General features: G+C 40.0%; 1 protein-coding gene across 2 annotated transcripts in view; it reads left to right on the top strand.

The window, feature by feature from the left end:
* LOC126162793 (transport and Golgi organization protein 6 homolog) overlaps positions 1-20,819 on the top strand; it is a 110,707-nt gene that overhangs the window by 41,473 nt on the left and 48,415 nt on the right. Inside the window, exons 4-7 of one of the 2 annotated variants that reach the window (XM_049919513.1) lie at positions 12,527-12,949; positions 15,602-15,832; positions 17,462-17,545; positions 18,243-18,579. In XM_049919513.1, coding sequence (XP_049775470.1) covers positions 12,527-12,949; positions 15,602-15,832; positions 17,462-17,545; positions 18,243-18,579 — 1,075 coding nt within the window. Of the gene's footprint in view, positions 1-12,511; positions 12,950-15,601; positions 15,833-17,461; positions 17,546-18,242; positions 18,580-20,819 lie in introns of both variants that reach the window. The other variant, XM_049919512.1, reaches the window with a different exon arrangement.

Genomic DNA, 20,819 nt, shown 5'->3' with positions numbered 1-20,819 from the left:
TGAATAACGGCACTCTCCACACGGATCCGCGAGACATTGCCCAGACTATGGCAGCGTCTTTTGCCACAGTTACTGCAACAACCAGTCAGGATCCAGGTTTCCAGTGCCATAGAGCTGTTGCTGAGAGATGTCGTCTGGACTTCCAGTCCACTTCTCATGAAATTTACAACTGCCCATTTTCTATGTGGGAGCTAGATTCTGCATTGTCTGGAGCTCGTGACACATCCCTTGGTCACGACAGGATCCATTACAGTATGCTATGGCACCTCACAATGCGCAACAGAGAAATCCTCCTCGCATTTTTTAATGCCATTTGGGCGTCGGGTCACTTTCCTGAAGCATGGCGTGAGGCAGTTTTAATCCCTTTTTTAAAACCTGGGAAAGACCGCACGAACCCGAGTAGCTACCATAGTGTTGCCCTCACTAGTTGCATAGGGAAGACCTTGGAGCGGATGGTCAACCGCCGCCTTGTCTGGATGTTAGAATCCCGGCAACTCCTTAGTCGCTTTCAGTGTGGGTTCAGGAGGTTTCGTTCCACCTTCGATAACCTTGCCCTCCTGGAGACGGCCATACAACAAGCTTTCCTACGCCGTCATCATCATCTAGGTGTATTTTTCGACATCGAGAAGGCCTACGATACCACTTGGAGGCGTCTCATCCTGGAGCAGCTTCACGAATGGGGTTTTCGTGGTTGTCTTCCTCTTTTTATTCAGTCTTTCCTCTCGCCATGATATTTTAGATACCGAATTGGTGATGTCCTGTCCGATCGCTTTGCGCAGGAGAACGGTGTGCCTCAGGGTAGCGTTTTAAGTGTGACACTCTTTGCCATCGCTATTAATAGCATTACGTCCATAGTGAAAAGTCCTGTCCAGTGTTCTTTGTTTCTGGATGATTTCTCTTTGTTTTGCTCTTCTTCAAGCCTTGCAACGACAACTCATCAGTTGCAACTTACGATTAGGCGTTTGGATGACTGGGCACAGAAAAGTGGCTTTAAGTTTTCAACCGAGAAGTCTGTATGTGTTCTTTTTAACCGTTCTCATTCGATTTTAACCTTTCCTGAGTTGAGGATGAGGGAGACTATTCTTCCTTTTAAGGACACGGTGAGATTTCTGGGGCTCATTTTTGATTCGAAGCTCACGTGGTTACCTCATCTTAAAGACCTGAAACGGTGGTCACTTAAGGCTTTAAGTATTTTAAAATGTCTTAGCCACAGTACATGGGGAGCTGACAGGACTTGTCTGCTCCAGTTTTACAGGGCGTTTGTGCGATCTCGGCTCGATTATGGGTGCACGGTGTATGGGTCTACGCGGCCTTCTTACTTAAAGTTGTTGGACGTTGTGCACCATGAAGGGCTTCGGTTGGCCACTGGGGCATTCCGAACTAGCCCCATACCAAGCCTCTGTGCAGAGGCTGGTGAACCGCCACTTCATATGCAGCGACGGCTACTTACAGTGCGCCAGGTGTATAAAACTTTGTCCACACCATACACCCCTGCATACCATACTGTTGCTCAGCCTCCTCTGGCACGATTGTTTCATAACCGGCAACGTGCCACGCAGCCCTATGGGATTCGCGCACAGGATTGCCTCGGTGCGATGTCTATGGCTGGTCTTCGTGTTTTACATCGCGGTTGGAGCAGATCTCCACCTTGGCTCCTCTGGAGACCCAAACTTATTTTAGATTTGACTAATTTTAAAAAAGATGGCACACCAGATTTTACGTTTCAATCTCTGTTTTTTCACATTTTAGATGTGCATCACAGTTTCACTGTCGTTTATACTGATGGCTCCAAACAGGAGACTTTCCTTGGCTGTTCTGTGGTGTTCCCAGATCGTGTTACCCGGATTCGCCTCCCTGCTGAATATACCGTTTTCGCAGCGGAGCTCCACGCGATCCTGAAGGCACTGGAGCAGATGCATCGTGTTCGGGGCGATCGATTTCTTCTCTGCTCCGATTCTCTTAGTGCCTTACAATCACTGCAGAACCTATACCCGACTGAGGAGATGGTCCAGCTGATACATGACCAACTGTACTTGCTCCAACGGCGGGGTAAAGAGGTATCCTTCTGCTAGGTGCCTGGTCATGTCGGCATATTGGGCAATGAACAGGCTGATCGGGCTGCCAAGGAGACCTGCAGAGAGCAGGGTGTGGTCCAGTGTCCTATCCCCTTGCAGTCAGTCATTGCTGGACTCCACAGGAAGTGCATGGAGTTGTGGGAGGACGAATGGCTGGCGGTGACGGCCAATAAACTGCGGTCGGTAAAGTCAACCACTCGGCCGTGGCGTTCCTCCTGCCGGCTGCTCAGGCGGGAAGAGGTGGCCCTCACACGTCTTCGGATTGGGCACTGTCCTCTGACGCATAGCTATTTATTGCGGCGGGAGGATCCTCTGTTTTGTGATGCTTGTGGTGTGCACATCTCTGTCCGGCACATTTTAACAGACTGCATTTTATACCGTGATGCAAGGGCAGAAGCACAAGTTGATGGGAATCTGCCCTATGTTTTAGCTAACGATGAGACGTGTGTGTCTAGGGTTTTTAAGTTTTGTGATGTGTCTGGACTCTGGCCTAAACTTTTAGGCTGGAGGTTTTAGTGTATTGCAGAGTGGCTGACTCCTCCCTTTTTTTCTTGCGGTCAGCCAGCCACTTCCATCTGCTACATTGTTCCTGTGTTGTCCATGTTTTACTGCTGACGCCCTGCTTCATCCCACGCTTCGGTGTGGGTGAGCACATATTTTTCAATGATTGTTCCCCATGTTGTCTGTTCCGTTATATGTAAATGTTCTGCGTTTTTTCTTAACACCCGTCTCACTATGATACTGAACGGGCGCTGAAGACCTTGCTGTCGTGCGCCCACAAAACCCTTCTCTATACTATACCTATCCCAGCCTCATGATAACTTCATCCTCCAGTGAAATTGCTGCGGTTTTTTCCACCAACTGGGTGAGCTACGGCAATTGTTCAGCTTTACACCTGCTTTCTGCATTACCCTACAGGAAACCTGGTTCCCGAAAATGCGGACCCCTGCCCTTCGCGGCTATAGGGGGTATGGCAAGAACCGTAGCGACTATAAGAGAGTGTCAGGTGGAGTTTGTGTCTATGACCTGAGTTCAGTATGTAGTGAACCTGTGCCCATTCAAACACCTCTTGAAGCTGTGGCTGTCAGGATAAGGATGACTCAGGAAATAACTGTCTGCAACATACAGGGTCAATCCATATGAAGTGGTCCAGTGATGGTTGCTTGACCATTTTCAAATATTTTCATTTTTTATATGTGATTGTCCTATATGTGAGAAGTTCAAAACAGTTTTTAAAATAATTTATTTTGCACCTTTACTGGATGGTGGTCATTTTTATTTGTAGGCATGCGAAGATTTTTCAGTCTGGAGACATAAGCGAAAATTTGAAAATCTATGCACTGGGTTAGTTACAACATTGCAATTGACATGATTGTTTTTAGAAAAGTGTTCTCTACAGCATTGTCTATTATACAAAATACCCTAAATTCAAAAATAACCAGTCAAAATAACCTGCAAAGTTTGGTATCCAAATTTTCAAAAATCCACTTTTTAGCCCAAAAAATAACAAACAAGAAGTGATTTATGAGTGTTTATTTTTTTCCTGTAGTTAGATATCGTGCATTACTAGCCTCATATAGAGGAAGAACACTTACAAAGGTTTCCTTAATTTTTTATGAATTTTTGAAATTTGAAAATTTTCATCTTGTGTAAAGTTTAGGGTTATCTCAGGGGGACTGAATATAAAAATATGATTTTTCACAGATGTACACCTATATGATAGCAACGTACTGTAAAAATTTCAAGATTGATATCTGACTGTGAACAAAGATATGAATTTTTTAAAATGAGGAAATAATTCGCATTACTCTACAGCTTATCTTATGGCTGTTGCCTATTTAAATGGTTTATTGTTTCATTGTAATAAAATTTGTGATGTATATTTATTTAACACTATCACCCAATGTTAATTTAGTTTATTTTTAATAATGCAATATTAAACAATAGGAGCTTTCATTTTTGTTTTATGGTAATAAAAATTTGCATTTAGGTTTATTGTCAATAAAGAAGTAAATTATTGCTGGGTGTGGCATTGTTGTAGTCAGTCTGTTGTGAAACCTCTGTTAGAGTGGATGCACATACTTCATTGAGAGTGTAGAATGTGTTATGTGCTTTGTTCTGTGTGTAATTTGTAATCAATTTTGAGAGATTAACTGGATTGCAATAAGATGGGTGAACAGTGCTATGTTGGACAGATAGCAAGTGAAGTGAGTCACAAAACAGTTTACGGTTCAGTTTCAAAAAACTGGCAATTACTTTGATGAAGTTAGACAAACTTTGTTTAAACTTTGAGTACGTTCTTCTGTAACATAAGTATGTGAGTATCGTGAGAAGAAATATGTTTTGAAGTACAACCACATTTTAGGAAGAAAGTGCTGTGATCCACTTAAAGTTCATAAAAAGCCTATTGCTAAAGGTTTGAAGGAAATGAAACTTGAACGTTTGTCCTGTTATGTGAGAGTGAAACAGCTTCCCTAGTGAAACATAATGTGAATCCAGAACCAGAATCATATAACCGTGTTAATGACATTTATATTCCTAATGAGGAAGCTGTTAGCATATTGGATTTTGCTTGTTCTAAGTTAGACGTATCTCCTGCTTCGAAAATTATAAAATTAAGTAGCAGAAAAAGAAAAGCAGTTACTGAAAATAAGGAACAACAAATTTCAGACAAAATTAGAAAAAAACTTGGAATCATGCTTTTTATAATACAGATAACATTATTTCTAATGAAGAAGAAAACCTACCACCAGCGTCATCTAACACTGAATATTTGAGCTTAATAGAGAAATTAAAAATTAAATGTTCGGTGACATCTAAAGAGGAAAAAGCTAAAATCTTAAGTTCGCTCCCTGACTCATGTTGTTAAAGAGAAAAAATAGTTCATGAATTCATTGTTTCTCATCGTTTGGTTAAACTAACCAGAAAATTAGTGAAAGAGCCAAGGCATTTTTCCAGTTTTAGGAAAGAAGAAAGGAGTAGGTATAAGTGAATAAACAATTTAAAAGCAGTTTTTGAAGACGATGAAAACAGTAGAATGTGCCCAGGTTGCAAAGATAGCAAGAGTTGTTACAAATGTAGTTAAAGTAACAAAATAGAAATGACTAGTGCTGTCAAATTTAAATGAACTTTATGTAGCTTTCAAATATTCTCAACCTGAATGCACAATTGGAAGGTCAAAATTTGGTGACCTCCGCCCTAAATGATGTATTTTGGCTGGATCCTCAGGGACACACTCTGTGTTTCTTTATATCATCAAAATGTCAAACTGATGATTGCGGGTGCAAAACTCAGTGATCTTAACTACAAAGAGTTACTAGATTTAATGGTCTGTGACACTAACAGTTGTCACTGCATGATGAGTTTGTGTAATAAATGCCCTGGTAAGGAAACTGCTATTGAATTGTTTCACGAATATGATGAGAAAATGCCAGACAGTATTACCTTCAAACAGAGGGGTCATAAATGACAGGGCAGAAATGATAACAGTTGTTAAATCTCAGGAAGAGTACTTGAAATCTTTAATTGATAACTTACAAAAACTCATAAGTCACCACTATGTTTCTAAAATCCAAAGTTAGTTTTTGAAGGACAGAAAAGCACAACTTCATGAAACTGAGTTCATAGTGCTAGTTGATTTTGCAGAAAATTTTTCATTTGTGATTCAGGATGCAATACAAGGGTATCACTGGGTCAGTGACCAGACAACAGTGCATCCATTTATTCTCTACTTTAAAAATAAGAAAGATGAAGTTTGCAATTCTTCAATTTGCATTCTAAGCGATTACTTGGAGCACAACACTTCGGCTGTACATGTGTTTCAAAATTATGTAATAAATTAAATAAAAGAAAATTTTTCCAAGCTTGAGAAGCTGATATATTTTTCCGATGGAAGTGGTAGTCAGTATAAGAACAAAAAGAATTTTTCAAATCTGTGCAACCACAAAGTAGACTTTTGGTTGGAGGCTGAATGGCACTTTTTTGCACCTTGCCATGGTAAAAATGCATGTGATGGAATAGAAGGTACAACAAAACATGAAGTAAGTAAAACCAGCCTACAAAGACCAACCACAAACCAAATTCTCACAGTACAGGACATGTATGTCTTTTGCAAGGATAATTTTAAAGGCATTACCTATTTTCTTATCAAGAAAGAAGTGGTTCTGCATATGAAAACAACACTTCAAACCAGATTTGAAAACTGTATAGCAATAAAAGGAACAAGGCATTTCCACAAATTCCTTGGCATTGCAGAAAATTTAGTTCAATGCTATGTAACATCAGAAACCAAAATTTATAATGATAATTGTGTCAGTAAAATTACATCTGTCTTTAACGTTGAATGACATAGTGGCATGTGTGTATGATGGACAGTGGTGGTTTGCAGAGGTTGAAATAATAAGTTTGGAAAACAGTTATGTTTTTGTGCATTTTTACCAACCTGCTGGCCCAAGAACATCATTCAAGAAATTTACTAGTGACAAAGTTTCGATACCAATGAAAAATGTTTTAAGAAAACTTTCAGTGCTTGAACTTACCACAGCAACTAGGAGGTCTTATTCTATATCACAGAAGCTGTCTGAAGAAATAAGTGTTCTTAACATTCACCATCAGGTTTAGGAACAGTCGCATCTCTAAGGATGTTAACTGAAAATATTTAAGTATGTCAGAATAATATACATGTTAATTTCAGAGATGTTTCCACTTTTTATATGTAATTCAGTACCCTACATCAATAATAATTGATTATATCCCACCAATATCACACATGAATAGGCAACAGCCATAAGATCAGTTGTATAGTAATGTGAATTATCTCCTCATTTTCAAAAATTCATGTCTTTGTTCACACTAAGGTATCAGTGTTGAAATTTTTACAGAATGTTGCTATCATATAGCATTATATTGAGTCCCACCTTGAGATAACTAACCCAAACTTTACAAAAATTTAAAATTTTCAAATTTCAAAAATTCATAAAAAATTAAGGAAACATTTGTAAGTGTTCTTCCTCTGTATGAGACTAGTAGTTTATGATATCTAAATATTGGAAAAAAATAGCCTCTCATAAATCACTCCTTGTTTGTTATTTTTTGGCCTAAAAAGTGGATTTTTGAAAATTTGGTTACCAAACTTTGGAGGTAATTTTGACGGTTATTTTTGTATTTAGGGTATTTTGTGTAATAGGCAATGTTGTAGAGGACACTTTTCTAAAAACAATCATGTCAATTGCAATGTTGTAACTTAACCCAGTGCAGAGATATTCATATTTTTGCTAACGTCTCTAAACTGAAACATCGTCACGCGCTTACAAGCAGAAATGGCCGCCGTTCAGGAAAGGTGAAAGGTAAGCGTTTTAAAAACTGATTTGAACTTCTCAATTAGAAGGTAATCACATATAAAACAATTAAAATATTTAAAAATGGTCAAGCAACCAACTTAATTTTTATTGGACCACTTCATTTGGATTTACCCTATATGTTCCTCTAGATGGTGCAGTACCCCTGAATGCATTGATTCATCAACTCCCTAAACCTTTCCTACTTTGGGAGATTTTAACGACCCTAAACCCTTGTGGGTCACATTTCAGTGTGGTTCATGGCACTTATTCGGCCATTGATTTATCCCTCTGCAGCCCGGGACTCTCCCATCTGTCAACTGGAGAGCCCAAGATGACTTATGTGGTAGTGACCACTTTCCCATCTTCCTGTCACTCCCCGAGCGCTGTTCCCCTGGACATCTACTAAGATGGGCTTTAAACAAGCCAGAGTGGGACACTTTCACTTCTGCTGTCACCGTTGAATCTCCCCCACACAGTACCATCGATGTGGCAGTTGAGCAGGTCACTAGAACAAACTTTTCTGCGGCGGAAAACACGATCCCTTGTTCCTTAGGGTGCCCTGTGCGAAAGTTAGTACCTTGGTGGTCGCCGGAAATCGCTGAGGCCATTAAAGAGTGTTGGTGAGCTCTACAACGACATAAATGACGCTCTTCCCTAGAGCACATAATATCTTTTAAATGGCTCCGTGCCCGTGTTCACCAGCTTATAAAAAGACGGAAACAGGAGTGTGGGGAGGGGTACCTCTCAACCATTGGGTGCCATACGTTACCTTCCAAAGTCTGGACAAAGATCAGACGTGTTTGTGAGTACCAGACCCCAACAGGTATTACTGGCATTAACATCAGTGACGTGTTATCTACTTACACAAACGCAATTGCCGGGCTCTTTGCCGGGCACTACGCTCGAGCCTCCGCATCAGAGAATCGTTCCCCAGCATTTCGCACCCTCAAACAGTGGATGGAAAGGAAAGCCCTCTCATTCACTGAATATCACAGTGAACCCTATAATGCTCCGTTTACAGAGTGGGAGCTCCTCAGCGTCCTTGCACATTGCTCCTACGCAGCTCCTGGGCCAGATCGGATCCACAGTCAGATGATCAAACATCTCTCGTCCAACTACAAGTGACATCTCCTCATCATCTTCAACCAGATCTGGTGTGATGGCATCTTTCCATCGCAGTGGCAGGAAAGCACCATCATTCCAGTGCTCAAACCCAGTAAAAACCCAATTCATGTGGATAGCTACCGGCCCATCAGCCTCACCAACATTCTTTGTAAGCTGTTAGAACGTATGGTAAGTCGGTGGTCATGTTGGCTCTTGGAGTCACATGGCCTACTGGCTCCATGCTAGGGTAGTTCCCGCCAGGGTCGCTTTACCATTGATAATCTGGTTTCCCTTGAGCCTGCTATCCGAACAGCCTTTTCCAGATGGCAACCAGGTGTTGGTCACATATGACTGTCATCCACATGTTGCTGAACTGCCCACTTTTAGCCACTCTATGGCGGACTTTTAACCTTCCCAGCACCCTACCTTTGGTGTTGGATGACAATGCCTCAGCAGAAGATTTAGTTTTACGTTTTATTGGTGTGGGGGGGGGGGGGGGGGTAGTGTACCATCTAAGGGTGGGCATTTAGCCTTCTCTATGAGGTCGCCACCCTCTCTCCATTTTAACTCTGTCACACTTTCTTGGCATTTGTTTGTCTTGGTGGCCATCTTTTCCCTACGTGTGTTCATCTCGCTTTGTCTCTTTGGGGTGGACATTTTAATGTGTTGCAAAGTGGCTGGCTCATCCTCTTTTATTATTTTGATCAGCCAGTCCAGACCATCTGCTCTATGGTTTTAACACCTTTTTCTGCTTTTCCTTGTGGTGTATGTTTTCCCCATTTTTTTGTTCATTCCATTCGTTTTCTTTTTAGCTGTGGTGCTGGGCGTTTTTGTACCTTGAACCTTGCTTGAGTCAGGAAAAAGGGACTGATGACCCTGTAGTTTGGTCCCTTTATACCCCAAAGCAACCAACCAACCGAAGTTCATCTCCCTTGTTTAGGACTGATTTTTCTATCTGAGCTGTTGATGTTCATACAGCTGCTTCTCTTTTTTCAAACAGCCTCTTTAATATTCCTGTAGAAGGTATCTATCTTCACCCTAGGAATGCACTTTTAAATCCTTACATTTGTCCTCTGGATATTTTGCACTACCTGTCAATCTCATTTTTTAGACATTTGTATTTCCTTTAGCCTGCTTCGTTTGCTGCATTTTTGTATTTTCTCCTTTCATCAGTTAAATTTAGCATCTCCTTTGTTATGCTAGGATTTCTATTAGGCCTTGTATTTTTACCTATTTCATCAATGCCATATTTCACCTCTCAGAGCTACCCATTTGTTTTCCACGGTATTCCTTTCCCCTAGTCTAGTCAGTCATTGCCTAATGGTCCCTCTGAAACTCTCAGCATGCTCTAGTATCTTCAGGTTATACATATCCCGTCTTCTTAATGGCCTACTTTTTTTTCAGTCTCTTTAGTTCATAACCAACAAATTGTTATTGGAGTCCACATCTGCTCCTGGAAATGTCTCACAATTTAAAAGCTGGTTCTGAAATCTCTGTCTTGCCTTTTATATAAATCAGCCTGAAACCTTCCAGTGTCTCGAGGTCTCTTCCATGTATACAACCTTCTTCCATGGATCTTAAACCAAGTGTTAAAGATGATTAAATTATGCTCTGTACAAAATGCTATCATTTGACTTCCTCTTTCATTCCTTTAACCCAGTCCATATCCACCTACAGTTTTTCCTTCTATTCCTTTTTGTGCTGTCGAATTGTGGTCCCCTATCACAATCAAATTTTCATCTCCTGTTACTATCTGAATAATTTCTTTTATCTCATCATACATTTCTTTAATCTCCTCATCTGTGGAGCTAGTAGGCATATAAACTTGTACTATGTGGTGGGTATTGGCTTTGTCTATTTTTGCTATGATAATGCATTCACTGTGCTGTTCATAGTAACCTATTATTGTTAGTATTTATATATGTTAAAATTTTTTATCAAATCTGTACTGCTTTGTATAAGTAATCCTCCATTGCATAGAATATATTGCGTAACGGGTACTTTTATCTGCCTGTTTAAATAAGTTTTAGCAATTTTTGTAATATCCTTGGGTGATTTGTTGTATAATACTTTGTAGGAAATGCTGTTTTAGTTTTAAGTTTATTCTTACTGGGTAAATAGAAGTTCAGTCTAGATATTGTTTCATGGAAATTTGCGAGCCATTTGACCAGTCCCCCCCCCCATATCTGATTTACTTAAATAAGGACTGTCCTTGCAATGTCTTCTTCAGCCCTGTAATTCTTGTGTCCTTAATCTCCACTACCCTTTGCCCCGACACCCCCCCCCCCCCCCAAATCACTGCTCCAGCACCAAACACACCCATCCTGCAGCACCACCCTCTTCTCTACCCTCTTCCCCCCAACACCCTCTTATCTATGGCCTCCTTCATTTGTCACATCTTCCCTCCCAATCCACTCTTCCACATTGTGCACAGCATGCAACTCCCCCTGATTGAGACCAGACAGAGTTCATTGGTGCCACATCCCTATCCTGTGCACCTGCTGCCTCTCCATCTCAATTATCTTCCCCCTTGAATAAAATCATCTTGGTTTTTAAGCCACGTCAATTCGAATTAAATCTTGAGCTTTCAATGGCTATCTCTGAGGCCAGCCAGAGACAGTGGTCTTGTGTGTGCGCGCATGTGCGAGTGAGTTGCTTTTGCATGAATGTGCATGTATATGTTGTATATTTCAGAAGGAGGCCTTCTGGCCGAAAGCTTAGGTGTTCAGCAGTCTTTCTGTTGTGCCTGTCTGTGACTCAGCATCTCTGCTATATATTGAGTAGCAATCTATCCTTTTCATAATATTGTCTTGATTTATGAGTAATATGTTTCATATTAAATTTTTGTCTTTGGTTTTTATTATTCACGGATTGGTACCAGGTATTGAAATATTACTGTGATTAGCCCTCGAGTGGGCGCACCTTTTTTTATAAAACAAGCAAACGTGTGGCTTGCTTTGGTTACATGTGAAGAATGGCTGTCTTTGTTACCATGGTAAACATGGATGAGCAAACTTGCAGTTTTAGTTTACTTTATATGAGCTAAATCACTGCTTAATTAAACAATAATAAAATATAATTTCATTATATCACTCTGCTGCTGCGTGCAACTGTTACAGTGATGAGCCACTTGAAGCATCAAACAGTTCAGTTGGCAGAAGATAACAGCCAGCCGGTTATTCAATTGCTAATTATCTCATAGACAGCTGCCTCATAGAGGGGGTGTACCACTAGCTTGAAACCTGGGTCATTTTCTTGCAAGGGTCTTAATTTTTTTTTTCCTCATGTAGCTTGCTGTTGCATATTACTGCTGCTCAATTGGGCATACGACAGCACAACTTACCATAGTGTTGGCTGAGGCAAGAATGAGGGAATAGTAGGTATGGGCTTGCAATTGTAAAACAACAGTGGAATGGTACAGGACAATGTTGTTTGTGGACTGTGCACTTATACACAGGTGCGCCTGCTTGGCGCATATACTTTTGAAGGCAACTTCAGATATACAACTGCGACCTGCTATATCATTTGGTATAATTCTTCACCAGATGTGTTTCTTAGTAAGTTACTTAAAATACTTGTAACTGGCACTCCTATACTTTTAAGAGCCGATATGTTAAAGGAGGAGGAGGAGGAGGATGATGATGATGATGATGATGATGATGATGATGTAACCTCTTGGTAAAAATATGGACAGTGTAGGAAAAGACAGATTGCTACTTAGTGTAAAGAAGACATGCAAAGTTGCAGAGAGGCACAATTAAAAGACAATTACATAAAGCTTTCATCCGTGGCCGTAATCAGTAAAAGAGAAACACAGACCATTCGCACTCACAAGCAAGTATACCTCATGCACACGACTGCCAATTTCAGCATCTCGGCTGATAAGTAGCGCTCTGTCTTTTCCTACAGTGTTGATATTCCTACCCTGAGTTTCCATTGTTTGATTTAACCTCTTGGTAAACTATTTTGCATAGTTTCATTAAAGTTTTACAGCATCTGTTTTTGCAGAAGTACGAGCGGCTGGCTGCAGTTACAAGAGGCTTGCTTGTGTGCGCCGAGAACCCATCCTTGCGCCAGATCATTGTTTCGCACCATTTGGGTGATCTCATGGCTGCTCTCTCCCAGCTGAGCTTTGTGCCACTGAAGAAACCTGCAGAGCCACCACCACAAGCATCGACAACTGTAGTGGCAACGACCACAGTGGCAGCAACAGCGGTAGTAGCGTCATCTGGATCGGAAGCAGCTCAGCGTGAGACAAATTCAACAAATGGCCAGAGCGAAGAGTTTGTGATGACACCTGAACTATGGGTGCGCCTACAGAGAGACCGTTCCCAGTTTCGTATATATTATTTGTCTTTCATCTGGGAAATGTACCAACCACTCGTCATCAGGGAACTTCTAATACTGCATGGTGCTGCTGGATTAAAGAGAGTGAGTATGAGACTATACTTCAATACTACACGTTTCTTTTTTATGTGTCATACATTGATTTTAAGAGCATTGTGAAGTGTTGCTTCACCAATAGATGACGTATTCTGCAAGGAAGGACTTGAGCAATAAATGTGGTAGCAGGGGAAGATAATACGCAATCCATGACAGAGCATATGCGGAAATAAACAGGTGGCAGTCTTTGCTGTTACTGCATAATACGTTAGGTGAAGGGAATGATCCCAGTGAGCATAAATTAATGAAGTAGGTATGTTGCTCTGCTACTAATATTTTACAGTTGTTACTAAAAGGTGTGTGTGTGGTGTGTTTCTTGGCAAACACTGCTTACCTGTTGGAAGTACTGAGTCAAATTAAAATCATTTTAATTAAATATAATTGTGTTAGAATACATAAACAACTTTTGCAATTAAGTAAACAATGCAGTTCTACATAATAAAATACAAACTGAGAGTCAGAATATTATAGTTGATTGACTCTTCTAACATTACACTTATCATCAAACTGAAACACAGGTATATAAATAACCTGGTCATTTGTAGCTTCAGGAGATATTACTCCTAGTACTGCCAATAGAAACACAGAAATAAATGACAGTATGCTTGGCATTTGGAACTACAGGTTCCTTTTAGGGAGAAACAAGGGAATCATTGTAGAGTTTGGCCAGAAGAATGGGTGTGGGAGACAGTCCACCTAGAACATAAGGTAAGAGTTAACCGGGAACCAGAAAGTCTGTCTGAAGTTAAATGGTTGCATCTAACACTATTTCAAATGCAGATTTGTATTTCCTAAGTACTAAGAACCTGCATCTGCATTGCTTGTACAACTGCTACATGTATACTTCAAAACCCATTATGCAGTGATTTGTGCATGGTGCTTCATACCAATATTACCAACTCTTTTGTCCTTTTCCCCTTTGCATATGAAGCTGGGTAAAAGTGACTACTCAGTACATGTCCTAATCTGTTATTTTCCTGAACCTACATTATATACACAGCACAGGAAATAAAACTGCAATATCTACTTCCACTGTTGGTTCTTAAAATCTGCTGAGCAGAGTTTCACAAGAACAACATAACTTTCCTCCAACGATTCCTATTAAAGTTTGATGGTTATCTCCATTAGACTTATTTCAGAAATACGAAGAACTATTTTGTTGCCACTGACATTTAATCTTTATTCAAAATGTATCTTCCAAAAAGCTCTTGAAAATGTTGAAGAATGTATGTTCTTGAATAGAGATAAGATGGACAATATCCATCATGCTGATGATGCTGTAATATTTGCTGACAACTTAGTCTTCAACATCTTCTGTCCCTAGTTAACAAAAGTAGTGAGTGTAAAGACCTAGAAACAACAACAATAAAACAAAATTAATGATCACCTGTAAGAAAGACATATCAAACTGTCATCTAAACATTAACAACAAAAGGTATAACTCACAAATTTAAGTCCATATCAAGAAAGCCAGACCCAAGTTTTGTAAAATGACTAATGTGTAAACCTTTCAATTGAAACAAATTTGATATTTGTATGTTTACCATCCTTTTCTATGCAGCTGATAGGGTCCCCACTGTGGAGATGGGGGAGACATGCTCCACTAGTTCACTGTCAATGTTGCTGTTGAATTCGTTCAGGTTTTTTCTTTTTATGTGTATCATTTATGTCTGTGGACATTGAAAGAGATATCTAATACACAGAGCAGAAATGCTGTCGTGTAATCTACTAGGGGCTTTACTTTACTATCTTATAACAATATTATGAAAAGGAAAGTTGCCACTCACCATGTAGTGGGGATGCTGAGTTGCAGAGTGGCACAACAAAAAGACTGTCAAAGGTAAAGCTTTCGGCCCATAAGGCCTTTGTCAACACACACACACACACACACACACACACACACACACACACTACTACAGTCTCAGGCAACTGTAGCCACACTGCTTAGGCAACAAGAGAAACACAGGAAAGAAGAGAAAAGAGGACAGACATTTAGCATAGTGATGCATAAGAAAATAGTGGCAGTGTGGTCACAATTCCCCGAGACTGCAGGTGTGTGTGTGTGTGTGTGTGTGTGTGTGTGTGTGTGTGTGTGTGTGTGTGTGTGGTCTTTTTTTGTTTTGATGAAGGCCTTAAGAGCCAAAAGCTTTATTTGTGACAGTCTTTTTGTTGTGCCTATCTGCAACTCAGCGTCTCCACTATGTGGTGAGTGACAACTTTTTTTTTCATAATATTGTTACATTCCATCCTGGATTTTCCATTGTTAGATTACTATCTGATAAATTATTTCTATACTTTGAGAATGTTAGTGACCTTACTGTGTATCATTTGGGGGACATCCAGTTTCCTTTTTGATTCTACTGGGCATTCTCTATGTACTGGGTTGAGTCAGTCATATATTCTTAGAGCCAGTCTCTCAACTGTGAGGATACTCTGTCTGGCCAAATCTTGCATATGTCAACAGTGTGGTACAATGTCAGACCTTTTGAAAATCTGCAGTGATGTTATGTATCTGTTCACATTCATACATATATTGCCTCTTAGGTATTAGTGTCTTGATGGGTTATGCATTAACAAATTTCATTATGTTTTAAGCTTAACTTCTGTGAAAGCATTGTGATCATTTTTGAATATTTTTAGTTGCAGAATTGTGCACGCACCAACCCTCCAACATGGCTTAAGAAATCTTGCATCATACTGCTAATCCATTGCATAATGAGGCCAAAAGGCGTCAGTTCTCTTATACGTGCAATTTGTGATGCTGATCCAGATACTGGTACTGATTGGAGTAAACTGGAGACAGTTGTTAATCTTATAACGACTGTTCATACGTCTGATCCAGAAAAGTATAATAAGAATATATGTTCCCAGGTAAGTTTAGTGACTTTCTCAAAAATTCCATTAATAAAAGCAGTAACTGCTGTCAGCTCACCCTCCCTCTCCCTCTCACCCTCCCTCTCCCTCTCACCCTCCCTCTCCCTCTCACCCTCCCTCTCCCTCTCACCCTCCCTCTCCCTCTCACCCTCCCTCTCCCTCTCACCCTCCCTCTCCCTCTCACCCTCCCTCTCCCCCACCTGCCCTCCCCCCTTTCTCCTTCTCCCCCTCTCCCCCCCTTAAAGACATGAAAAAGTGTGGTTATGCAGCTACAGCTACATCTACATTCTGCTAACCCCCTTGAATTGCATGGCAAAGTTTATGTCTCATTGTACCATTTATTTGGGTTTCTTCCCATTCCATTCACCTATATAGTGCAGAAGGAATGATTCTCTGAATGCCTCTGCATGTGCTGTAATTATTCTCATCTCGTCCTCACAATTCCTATGTGAGTGATAAGTGTGGGGTTGTACTATATTCCTAGGGTAGTCATTTAAAGCTGTTTTTTTTGAAATTTTGTCTGTAGTCTTTCTTGTGATAGTTCACATCTACCTTCAAGTGTCTGCCATTTAAGTGTCTGCCATTTCACTTTCTCCAGTATCTCTGGGACAGTCTCCCATAGGTCAAACAAATCTGTAACCACTTGTGTTGCACTTCTCTATGCGTTTAATATTCCCTCTTAGTTTTATTTGATGTGGGTCCCACACTCTTGATGAATTTTCTAGACTGGGTTGCATGAGTGGCTTGTAAGCAATTTCTTTTGTAGGCTGATTGCGCTTCCCCCAGAATCCTACAAAGAAACTCAAGTCTGCCATCTGCTTTACTTACAACTGAGCCTATGTATTCATTCTATTGCTTATCTCTATGAAGTGTTACACCCAGGCATTTCTTAGAATTAACTGATTCCAACAGTGACTGATATAGTAATAGGATACTATGTTTTTTTCATTCTGTGATGTGAACAATTTTACATTCTGAACACTTAAAACAAGTTTCCATTCTTTGTGCCACTTTCAAATCTTATCAAGATCTGACTGAATATTTGTGCAGCTTCTTTCAGACAGTAATTTATCATAGATAACTGCATCATTTGCAAAAAGTCTGAGGTTACTATTAATATTGTCTGCAAGGTCATTGATGTACAGCATGAACAGTAAGGGTCCCAACGCACTTCCCTGGGCACACCTGAAGTTACTTTTACATCTGACAGTGACTCTCCATCCAAGGTAATATGCTGCGTCATTCCTACCAAAAAGTCTCCATTCCAGTCACAAATTTCTCTTTATTCCCAGTATGACCGTACTTTTGACAATAAGCAAAGGTGTGGTACTGAGTCAAATGCTTTTTGGAAAGAAAAAGACTCAACTCTGCAGAAAGGCTTTCTTCTTGACTGTTGTTTGCTGGTCTGTTCTTATACCAGTTACCTAATGAAGCAGCATTATAGAGTGGCAGTTCACTTTGCAGCTTACATGTTTTTTTGCTATTCTGTTACTTATCTGATCATAGGAATAAGTACTGCAACCTTTGCATAATAAAGTAAGTATACATTCTTTCTGAAAGTGCATTACTGTTGAATGAACTTCAGATAAGGACAGTGGCATACTATTATTATTTCACTTCTTACAGTTGGTGGAAATCTTGAAAGGGTCTGATAAGCTTCCAGGTTCTGTGGGACAACTCCAGTTAATGATTGCTGTTCGTTGTATTGAGGTAAGTGCTGCTTCATTTTGTAGTTGCTTCCGAGGATGGGAAATGATAGGAATGATAAAGTAAGAAAATGCTTATGGTTTTTCAATTGTATGCTGTTACTCACTTTTTATATGAGGAAGCATGCTAAACATAATAGCTGATAGTTTGGCTCCAATATCAGTGGCCAATATATTGGCATCAAGTTTTAGGAATGTTATGTTGTTTTGAACTAATACTAAAATTCTTCAGTTTTGGTTTTGCCTCAAATACACTAATGAAAATGTGTAAAGAAATTAATAAAATTTTGTAGCCATTGAGTTAGTAATTCGCACAATGTGGTTGTGGAGGAACTTTATACTTAAGAACTTGACTTATTTTGTTTTGTTTATTGGTGTTTTATAATTATTATTGTTCATGTAGACATGAAACTAAGTTATTCAGTTTATCATCTCTATCTCCCAAGGAAAAAGCCATGGTGCTAAATGTCTTTCTTATTGATGCAATCTACTCAATTAAAATTTGTGCTTCAATAGACATTAAAAATACAAATGGTATAGAGCTAACTTGCAGAAGCATAAGCATAAGCACAGTTAAGAGTAGTGGGGCTGCTGTAGTTGTTCATTGCCAGAAGTAGGAAATACTGTTAGAATAAACTTCATGCTGCATAAAAGGTTGACATATTTCAGCCTCTATTTTGTATCTTTTGTTCTTACTTCAGGCACTGTACAAGAAAGATGAAGAACTCATTCGCAGACATGTCCTTGATATCATTCTTAAGCCACTGCTGACGTGTTGCGTTCCACCAAGCAGCATTGCCTGGGAGGATAGTGAAGTAGAGGAAGATGATACCATAGATGAAATGCCAATTATGAATAGTATTGAAGGCATTGGCCTCTTGGATTCCACAGATGATGAGGCAGGGCCATTGTTAAAAATAGAGGAGAAGATGGAAATCTTGGAGGAATCTGAAACAGAACAAGCAGAAGAATCAGAACAATCTACAACAGCAGTGGAGGTAGTTCCCTCACCTGATGCCACTGATGAAACAGATAAAGGTTAGTTACTTGGTGGCCTGATATGTTGTTTCTTGCTTTTGCATGTTATTTATTTTCTGATGATGGATGCTTAGCAGCCTCTCCTCAGTTATCTTTAAACACACTTTTCCTTTTTATTGCTTTCTCCAGTTTTGAATAACATGTTTTTAACAAGAGAAATGTTCACGTTTAATGTTTGCTTTCATGTTATTCATCTGTACAAATATGATTTGAATATTTAAATATTAATGACATTTATCATCGGCTGCATTCATTTTTAAAATGGGATATTTTTGAAATGGATGTTCGAAACTTCAGAAAATTAACTAGATGATTCTAGAAGTGTCTTGAGGTTAAATGCAAATCAAAACAGAACTGAAGAACCTGAGAATTTTTAGGAGCAAAGCATATATGTGGATGGAGCAAGATATGTTGGTGGGGAGGTGGTGTGTGATATTGCACAAAGCTTTTTGACAAAATTCAGTTTACAATTTGATAAGTTCTTCCTGCTTCTTAGTAAATAAAATTTCAGCTTTTTCAGGTCTGTTTTTTCTAATCTATGATGTGATAACTTGTTTAACATAATTATTCCTTTCTGTGAAATATGTTTTTAATTTTCTTCCTCAGACTTTTCTATACTTTTTCAGTTAATTGCTTCTGTGTGATTTATGGTGTTCCCAGATTCCCCCTACAATAGTAATTGAGTCAGTTCTGCCACTTGATCTTTCTAGCTTTTTGCAGTGCACCTAATCGAAAAACTCTTTATATTAAGAAACCATACAAATTTGTGTGCTGTCCATTACAGCCTTTAACCATGCATTTCGACAGCTATCACTTCTTCCACACCAAGAAAATGATACTGTCCAACCTGGCCACCAGTGAATGGCATATCTGCTGTGAGGAGAATTCTCTTTCCTTGTATGCTGAAGATCTCACGAAGACCTACACAGGCAGGCACTACCACCTCCAACCTTGTCCACAAATGGATTTCTGGTACCATAACCTCATTCATCCCTAATGCCCCCACCACCCCCAAAAATAAATTGCAAAGGAATGCCCCCCTTGTCACCAAGTATCACTCCTGACAGAAGCAACTGAACCCTGTCCTCCTCCAGAGTTTTGACTATCATCTTGCCCAGAAATAAGGCACATCCTGAGAACAAAGTCATTTGCGACGGCACTGTCATGTAAAACATTCTCGGACTTCTTGCCATGGCAATTCGGTGTAAAATCTTGAGCTTTTAACAACTTCCAACATCGCCCTCATTAGGAGTAACAGTTACTCCTGATGAAGATTGTGGTGAAAATCTTCGAAAGCTCAAGGTTTTACCCTGAATTGAAGTGGCAAGAAGCCCAAGAATGTTTTATACAAGGGACATCCTGCTTAATTTCCTTCCTACATTTCATAAAGTGGCATTCTGTCACCCAGCCAACCAACACAATCCTGGTCAATCCGTATGCCCCTCCCACTCTCAAGCCCTTGCTACAGGGGTCACATTGCTGTGGAAGACCCAGGTGCAAGATCTGTCTGATTCACCCACCTAGCACATTCTGCTCCATTCCTGTCACAGTTTTAATCCTATTCCATCAGAGGCGAGGCCACATATCAAAGCAACCATATAATACACCAGCTCCGTTGCAGGAACCACACAGAATTTTATGTGGCATGACCACCAATCAGCTGTCCACCAGAATGAATACCTACTGCCAAACTTTGGTCAGGATTAAAGTTGATCACCCAGTGGCTTAACAAGCTGCTGAGCACAATGTGTTGGAGTTCAGTGGTTGCTTCACAACCCATGTCATCTGGGTCCTTCCCTCCAGCTTCAGCTTTTCTGAACTATGTAGATGGTAGTTAACCTTGCAGCAGGTATTTGGATCCCATAATCCTCCTGGCCTTAATCTCCACTAACCCACTGCCCCACACACTGTACCCAATAGTCCTGTCTCCCCTTCCCAATCCACACCTGTACATCATCTTTATGGTGCACCACATCTCACCAGTTCTGATGTCTGTGTGACACATGACAGCTTGTGCACGTGCCATCCCCCCTTCAGCATTCCTAGCTAAAGATTAGCTTTAAGCATCAAAGTTTCTTACGCTGTACTGTATGGATTATCAACGGGAGAAAAGACACTAAACATGAACACAGTACGTAGTGTTTCTGTTAGTATTGAGCCCTGGTTAATATTTTGATGACTCTTTTACAGTAGAATAAATATGAAAGGTTAGTATTCACTGACTGTTTCACACAAGAATA

Source organism: Schistocerca cancellata, chromosome 2 (assembly GCF_023864275.1).
Source record: "Schistocerca cancellata isolate TAMUIC-IGC-003103 chromosome 2, iqSchCanc2.1, whole genome shotgun sequence".
NCBI classification, from domain to species: domain Eukaryota; kingdom Metazoa; phylum Arthropoda; class Insecta; order Orthoptera; family Acrididae; genus Schistocerca; species Schistocerca cancellata.
The sequence above is the reverse complement of the archived record's forward strand: the minus strand, read 5'-3'. Positions and strand labels throughout refer to the sequence as shown.